Source organism: Perca flavescens, chromosome 7 (assembly GCF_004354835.1).
Source record: "Perca flavescens isolate YP-PL-M2 chromosome 7, PFLA_1.0, whole genome shotgun sequence".
In the NCBI taxonomy this organism is placed as follows: Eukaryota; Metazoa; Chordata; class Actinopteri; order Perciformes; family Percidae; genus Perca; species Perca flavescens.
In genome coordinates, this window is record NC_041337.1 from 39,838,630 (window position 1) to 39,847,144 (window position 8,515).

The window sequence follows — 8,515 nt, forward strand, 5'->3', positions numbered from 1 at the left end:
GCCCCTACATCCTACACCCCTGCGCCCTGCCCTGCCACGTCCCCTATTAAGGCCCTGCACGCCCTGCTACATGCTACTACGCCCTGCCACGCCCTGCAACGCCCTGCTACACCCTACACATCCTACACTTCTGCAACGCCCTGCTACACCGTCCTGCTACATCCTGCAACGCCGCCTGCTACGCCCTGCTACATCCTACTACATCCTACTACGCCCTGCCACGCCTTGCAACACCCTGCAATGCCCCTCACGCCCCTGCCCTCTCGTCCTGGCCCTGCTGTGTCCTGCTAAGCCTGCTCGGCTCTACTATGTCACTAGGCCTGCTGCATCCTGCTGCGCTCTGCTGCATCCTGCTATGCCCTGCTCACGGCCTGGGTCCTGCTATGCCTGCTTTCGTCCTTCTGGATCCCTGCTAAGTCCGGCTGGGTCCTGCTACGTCCTGCTATACCCTGCTACACCCTGCTACATCTTGCTATACCCTGCTACATCCTGCTACGTCCTGCTACACCCTGCTACGTCCTGCTACGTCCTACTATGCCCTGCCACGCCCTGCAACGCCCTGCTACATCCTACTACACCCTGCCACGCCCTGCTGCGTCCTGCTTCACCCTACTACGCCCTGCTGCGTCCTGCTGCGTCCTACTACACCCTGCCACGCCCTGCTGCGTCCTGCTACACCCTACTACGCCCTGCCACGCCCTGCTGCGTCCTACTACACCCTACTACGCCTTGCCACGCCCTGCTGCGTCCTGCTACGCCCCTACTCGCCCTGCCGCCTGCTGCTCGTCCTGCTGCAGCCCTGCTACATCCTGCTACGCCCTGCCACGCCCTGCTGCGTCCTGCCACGCCCTGCTGCATCCTACTACGCCCTGCCACGCCCTGCCACGCCCTGCTGCGTCCTGCTGCGCCCTGCTACATCCTGCTACGCCCTGCTACATCCTGCTACGCCCTGCTATGCCCTGCTACATCCTACTACGCCCTGCAACGCCCTGCTGGGTCCTGCTGCGTCCTACTACGCCTTGCCACGCCCTGCTGCGTCCTGCTACGCCCTGCTACGCCCTGCTACATCCTGCTACATCCTGCTACGCCCTGCTATATCCTACTACGCCCTGCAACGCCCTGCTACACCCTACTACATCCTACTATGCCCTGCAACGCCCTGCTGCATCCTGCTACATCCTACTACGCCCTGCAACGCCCTGCTACACCCTACTACATCCTACTACGCCCTGCAACGCCCTTCTACGACCTGCTACATCCTACTACGTCCTGCTACGTCCTGCTCGCTGCCTGCCAGCGCCCTGCTACGCCCTGCTCCTGCTATACCCTGCCCTGCGCGCCTGCTCCTGCTCGCCCTGCTACGCCCCTGCTCTTCTCGTCCTGCTATACCCTGCTACATCCTGCTCGCTTTTCTCCTGCTCCATCTCGCCCTGCTTTCGTCCATCCTGCGCCCTGCTGCTCATCTACGGCCTGCTATGCCCTGCTACGTCCTGCTCGTCCTCCTGCTATACCCTACTCGTCCTTCTCGGTCCCTGCTCGTCCATCTTCTCGTCCTGCTGCGCTCTGCTACGGCCTGCTATACCCTGCTACGTCCTTCTGGTCCTGCTACGTCCTGCTATACCCTGCTACGCCCTGCTATACCCTGCAACGCCCTACTACGCCCTACTACGCCCTGTTGCGTCCTGCTACATCCTACTATGCCCTGCCACGCCCTGCTGCGTCCTGCTACATCCTACTACGCCCTGCAATGCCCTGCTGCGTCCTGCTACGACCTGCTGCGCCCTGCTACGTCCTGCTACGTCCTGCTACGCCCTCCTGCGTCCTGCTACGCCCTGCTATGTCCTGCTACATCCTACTACGCCCTGCCACGCCTTGCAACGCCCTGCTACGCCCTGCAACGCCCTGCTACATCCTGCTGCGCCCTGCTACATCCTACTATACCCTGCTACGTCCTGCTACACCCTGCTACGTCCTGCTACGTCCTACTACGCCCTGCTACATCCTACTACGCCCTGCGACGCCCTGCTACGTCCTGCTGCGCCCTGCTACATCCTGCTGCGCCCTGCTACATCCTGCTGCGCTTTGCTACATCCTGCTATACCCTGCTACGTCCTGCTACACCCTGCTACGTCCTGCTACATCCTACTACGCCCTGCCACGCCTTGCAAGGCCCTGCTACACCCTACTACGCCCTGCAACGCCCTGCTACACCCTGCTACGCTCTGCTACGTCCTACTATATTCTGCTACGTCCTGCTACGCTCTGCTATATCCTGCTGCGCCCTGCTACATCCTAATGCGCTCTGCTACATCCTGCTGCGCTCTGCTACATCTATACCCTGCTACACCCTGCTCCTCTACGGGTCTGCTCGTCCTCTATTACATCCTGCTGCGCCCTGCTCGTCCTGCTGCTCTCTCGTCCTGCTATGCCCTGCTACATCCTGCTATGCTCTGCTCGTCCTGCTATGCCCTGCTACATCTGCTCTCGTCCTGCTATATTCTGCTACGTCCTGCTACGCTCTGCTATATCCTGCTACGTCCTGCTACGCTCTGCTATATCCTGCTGCGCCCTGCTACATCCTAATGCGCTCTGCTACATCCTGCTGCGCTCTGCTACATCCTACTATACCCTGCTACACCCTGCTACGTCCTGCTACGGTCTGCTACGTCCTGCTATACCCTGCTACGTCCTGCTACGCTCTGCTACGTCCTGCTATGCCCTGCTACATCCTGCTACGCTCTGCTACGTCCTGCTATACCCTGCTACGTCCTTCTGCGTCCTGCTATACCCTGCTACGTCCTGCTGCGTCCTGCTATGTCCTGCTGCGTCCTGCTACGTCCTGCTGCGTCCTGCTGCGTCCTGCTGCGTCCTGCTACGTCCTGCTGCGTCCTGCTATACCCTGCTGCGTCCTGCTGCGTCCTGCTATGTCCTGCTGCGTCCTGCTATTTCTTGTCACTGATCCATTATCTTTATTGTGACTATTATTGCCACTGTTCATCACACCCCAAACCGGGACCGTCAGACACCTCCTACCAAGAGCCTGGGTCTGTCCCGTCAGACACCCACTACCAAGAGCCTGGGTCTGTCCCGTCAACAATTACTGGAATTGTTGGGTCTTTGTAAATTATAGAGTGTGGTCTAGACCTACTCCATCTGTAAAGAGTCTTGAGATACTATAAATAAATTGAATTGAATTAACAGTCCTGTTCATAGCAGAGCTGTGAGTCCTCTTCTACAACAGTCCTGTTCATAGGCCTACTGATTAAACAACTGGACTTTGGGGTCAAGCGTAGTCTATCCGGGCCCCTTACTGGAATACTGAATATAAATGATATTCCATTATATTTTGTTTTTTTAAATTGTTACCTGCCACCAGAAGTTTGTGATATCCTTGCCATAAATATAGACGTTTTTACAATAAATTGGTGCCTAAAAATGTATCAGGAAGCAGGAATTTAAGTCTTTTACACTGATTTCCTGGGGGAGGAGCCCCAGACCCCCCTGCTTAACGCCCGTTCTGAGCCAGGAAAACCCTCTTTGGGTTTTGGACTGTTGGTCAGAAAACAAGCTTTTTGAAGAGATCACCATGGCAACAATAAACCACCAAATGAAAGAGGAAATATTTAAACCCACCTTGTTCTGGGAGGAGCTCTGGGTGTTGGACACCCTCTTTCTCTGAGTCATTCTGCCCAAAACACAGAAAATAACCAAAATATTAATATATACACACTACTGGTCAAAAGTTTTAGAACACCCAATTATTCCAGGTTTTTATTCAAATTCATGCAGTTCAGTGTCTTATTGTACTCTAAAATGAAAGAATAGAACAACTGAACAATTTAAGTTAAAAAAGAAATCATGGAATCAATTTATAAACCAAAATGTATTCTAAATGTTTGACTCATCAAAGTAGCCCCATTTGGCAGATATAACAGCTGAACACACTAGTGGCATTCTTTCTACAATGGAAATCAAATATTCTTCAGAAAGTTCTTCCCAACTCTGTTGCAGAAGTTCCCATAAATGTGTGGCACTTGTAGGTTGCTTTGCTTTCACTTTTCTGTCCAGTTCATCCCAAACCAGCTCAATGGGGTTTAAGTCGGCACGCCTTCAGATGGTCCAAAATGCAGCGGCTAGGCTGCTCACGAATACAAAAAAGCGTGAACACATTACACCTGTCCTAGCCTCCTTGCACTGGCTTCCAGTCCAGTCTAGGATACAATTTAAAATACTGTTGATGGTTTTTAAAGCTCTTCATGCCCTGGCCCCCAGCTACATAGCTGATATCATTCATCTTCACGTAGCCCCCAGGTCCCTCAGATCCTCCAGCCAAGGTCTCCTCCATGTCCCACGGTCCCGGCTTAACCAAAAAGGTGACAGAGCTTTTTCTGTTGCTGGCCCCCAGCTGTGGAACCGACTGCCAACTGACATCAGAAGTGCCCCTTCAATTGTGATATTCAAAGCCAGGCTCAAAACTCGTCTTTTTATATTGGCCTTCCCGGCATTTTAATTGTCTTATCCTGCTACGTTTGTAATTAAGTGTTTGTCTTTCAATGTACTTTTTAGCCTAAATCACTGATTTGTACGTGCGTTTTATTTTATTACCCTGTGGCTAATGCGCTATGTACAGCACTTTGGTCAGCGCGAGCTGTTTTTAAATGTGCTAAATAAACTTTACTTACCAAGTCTGGTGACTATGCTGGCCACTCCATGTTTTTAAGTTTACCATCTTGTTCTTTTTTGCTAAGGTAGTTCTGGCATAGCTTGGACTTATGTTTTGGGTCATTATCTTGCTGTAGGATGAACCCCTGACCAACTAGGCCCATACCAGAGGGTACTGCATGGTGCTGCAAAATGCTGTGGTAGCCGTTTTGGTTTAGGGTGCCTTTCACTCTGTAGAAATCACCGACCCTGGATCCAGCAAAACAGCCCCAGACCATCACGCTTCCTCCTCCATGTTTGACAGTTGATGTCACACACTGAGGAACCATCCTTTCACCTACTCCACGGCGTACAAAAATCTTGCGTGATGAACTGAAGATTTCAAATTTTGATTCATCAGTCCATAACACCTTCTTCCAGTCTTCAGTAGTCCATTGACGATGTTTCTTGGCCCAGGCAAGCCTCTTTTTCTTATTCTGATGTCTTACCAATGGCTTTCTTGCTGCAACTCGACCTATCAAACCTGCAGCTCCAAGTCTTCTCTTTCCAGTTGAAACTGAGACTTCTTATTACGACCACTATTAAGCTGTGCTTGGTGCTGTTGTCCTGTGAGCCTCCTATCACGCAAGCTGTTGACTCTCAGAAACTTGTCTTCTGATTCTGTTGTGGCTTTGGATCTGCCAGACCTCTTCCTGTCAGAGTCTCCCCCAGTTTCTAAGTGCCTTTTGATGGTGAAGAATACTGTACTCACTGACACCTTGACTTTCTTTGCAATTTCTCTGTAGGAAAGACCAACATTCTTAAGTGTTATGATGGTCTGTCTCTCTTCCATTGTTAATTGCCTTTTCCCCACCATTTTTATGGCAACACACTACTTTCTGCAGTACAATACTGTTCATATAATGCTCACGAGGGTACGGTACCACAGTGTGTTCCAACAATACTTTTATACAAACAGAGGGGGGTGTAAGTAATCCAGACCAGTTGAAACACCTGTAGGAATTGGTAGCACCAACTGTCAAAGCTTGATCAACCTCCATTGCTGCAGAACAGATTTACGTTGTTAACCCATTTCTTGTTCCCTGAAAAAGGCTTTTTTGTAAAATTCTGAAATGTACATTATTTTTCAGTTTTGAGTAACCTTACTTTTTAAACCTCAGGCAGTTCACCACTTACCTTTGTACCATTTCAATCTATTCATTGCACTTGAACTGCTAAAATTTCAATAAAAAACTAGAAAAATTGGGGTGTTCTAAAACTTTTGAACAGTAGCGTATATAATATATAAAAATACAGTAAATATAACCCGGTATAACTTTAGTATTCATCATCAACAAACACACCAGATTCCATGTAAATAATCAATACTTTTATCATTGTAAAACACACTTCATTCAAAGTGGACATAAACTAAATAAAACTACCAAATGCCATCTTGGTTCATCTTTCCACTGTTCCAACAATCACCACTCTGGTTTGGTTGAAATAAACCCTTAATTCACCCATTTACATGTGGAGTTATGCTGGCTCTATACACGCTAAAAGTCCTGATTATTTACATGGAGTTTGGTGGAGATATGCTGGCTCTATACACGCTAAAAGTCCTGATTATTTACATGGAGTTTGGTGGAGATATGCTGGCTCTATACACACTAAAAGTCCTGATTATTTACATGGAGTCTGGTGGAGATATGCTGGCTCTATACACGCTAAAAGTCCTGATTATTTACATGGAGTCTGGTGGAGATATGCTGGCTCTATACACGCTAAAAGTCCTGATTATTTACATGGAGTCTGGTGGGTTTGGTGATGGGGATTTCGGGGCTGTTTGCAAAAGAACATTAGGCAAATAAAACTAATGGGCAAACAATTTAACACTATATTTAACAGTTTAAAACGTTACCAGTTAAAACATTTAAACACTGCATCCCGGAAGTGAGAAACGTAACGCTAATGTTAGCTTAGGAAACCTGAGAGCTAACTAGCAGTTTAAAAAAAAGTTTAACTTAAATAATGTTTAACATTAAAACAGATATTAAACATTATTCACTCACTCTGCTTTGATGAATCCTCCGCGGTTTAGAAACGGTCACTCTCCCGCCGCTGCTCCTGCTCGGGCGCCTGGTGATGACGTAGCATGGGCGCGACGCGTTATTTACTCGCGGATCCCACTTATCTTCTAGGCAAGTCCCGCCCCACGAAGCAGGCCGATTGGTTGGGATTAGGCATTGACCTCGAGTGGTTAAGACGCCTGGCCAATAGCAGCGTGTGAATGCTATTGAAAGGCGGGTCTTACCTAGAAGTTGCGTGGGTTCCATAATAATGGATCTTATTCTTCTTCTTTTTTCTTTCTTTATTTAAACGATTTAGAAACACAGCAAACCTCCATGAAGCTGTAGACTTAAACTAAACAGATGTACTCAGATACTTTACTGCAGTAAAAGTACTAACGAACTGTTAAAATACTTCAGAACAAGTGCATGTCCTGCTGTCATAAGTAGCCTAACTAGAGCTGTCAGACAAATGTAGTGCAGTAAAAGTATTTCTTCTGAGATGTAAAGAGAGAGAGAGAGAGACAGAGAGAGAGAGAAGAGAGAGAGAGAGAGAGGGAGTGAGAGGGAGAGACAGAGAGAGACACAGAGAGAGAGAGAGAGACAGAGAGAGAGAGAAAAGAGAGAGAGAGACAGAGAGAAAGAGAAGAGAGAGAGAGAGGGAGAGACAGAGAGAGACACAGAGAGAGAGAGAGAGAGACAGAGAGAAAGAGAAGAGAGAGAGAGAGAGAGAGAGAGAGAAAAGAGAGAGAGACAGAGAGAAAGAGAAGAGAGAGAGAGGAGAGAGAGAGAGAGAGAGAGAGAGAGAGAGAGAGAGAGAGAGAGAGAGAGAGAGAGAGAGAGGAAGCGAGACAGGGAGCGGCGGTGTGTGCGGTTCTATGTGTTCGCTCTAAGGTGGACTTGTCCCGGCTGTCTGCGGCTGGTTGTCCCGGTGTTTCCCGGCTGGTTGTCCCGGTGTTTCCCGGTTGTCTCCTGCTGGTGGTCCGGCTGTTTGTCCGGCCATGCGGGGAGAGTATGGGGACAGAGGAAAGAGTTTCTCCGCTGAAGAACTTCGTGTCTGGAGGAGTCGCCGGAGCCTGTCTGTTGCTGGCAGGACACCCGCTGGACACCATCAAGGTGACTCACTGCTGCTTCACACAGACAGACAGGCAGACAGACAGACAGTCACCTTAATTATTAACGTTACTTTAACAGGTAATATATAATCTACAGGACACCCGCTGGACACCATCAAGGTGACTCACTGCTGCTGCACACAGACAGACAGTCTGTAGTTTAACACCTTTATTATTAACACGTTATTTATAATTCACGTGACTTTAAGACGTTATGTATAACCTACAGGACATCCACAGGTGTGGTTCATGCTGTTGTTGTAGCCTACAGTTGGTTTAACAGAGACTGAGGAGGAAGAAGTCAGAGATCAGTGAAGGTGTGAGAGGATTATTTATCAATCAGCTTAAAATGTCCATGAGGGAGCAGCAGACAGAAGGTTTTAGAGATGTTTCTAAAGTCTTAGATTAGACTATAAAGGCTGCAAGGAAACAGGCCTCCCTGTAATCCATGGTTAAAGATATTCAGTTTAACATCACCAAGAGTTTTGAAATCATTTACACACGTCACACTGAATACGACTTTATCAGAATTATTCAACTTTAAGACGGAAATATTGTAACTCCACTTCATACATAACATGACCTGAGTGAAGCTCACGAGTGTGAGTTTTATGTGTTTAATGTGTATTTAATGTGTGTCTAATATGTATTTACAGTGTATTTGTGTGATTGCTAACATGCAAACTG

General features: G+C 48.6%; 2 protein-coding genes across 5 annotated transcripts in view; one reads left to right on the forward strand and one right to left on the reverse strand.

Annotated features, from left to right (window-relative positions):
• The window catches only part of ndnl2 (necdin-like 2), a 35,036-nt gene extending 28,236 nt beyond the window's left edge, over nucleotides 1-6,800 (reverse strand). For both annotated transcript variants that reach the window (XM_028583615.1, XM_028583614.1), the window contains exons 1-2: nucleotides 6,717-6,800; nucleotides 3,634-3,685 (exon numbers count right to left, since the gene is read on the reverse strand). In XM_028583615.1, coding sequence (XP_028439416.1) covers nucleotides 3,634-3,684 — 51 coding nt within the window. In that variant the 5' untranslated portion in view covers nucleotide 3,685; nucleotides 6,717-6,800. The remainder of the gene's footprint in view (nucleotides 1-3,633; nucleotides 3,686-6,716) is intronic.
• Nucleotides 6,801-7,510: 710 nt separating this feature from the next.
• si:dkey-150i13.2 (mitochondrial carnitine/acylcarnitine carrier protein) overlaps nucleotides 7,511-8,515 on the forward strand; it is a 33,025-nt gene continuing 32,020 nt past the window's right edge. For all 3 annotated transcript variants that reach the window (XM_028583434.1, XM_028583435.1, XM_028583436.1), the window contains exon 1: nucleotides 7,511-7,829. In XM_028583434.1, coding sequence (XP_028439235.1) covers nucleotides 7,728-7,829 — 102 coding nt within the window. In that variant the 5' untranslated portion in view covers nucleotides 7,511-7,727. The remainder of the gene's footprint in view (nucleotides 7,830-8,515) is intronic.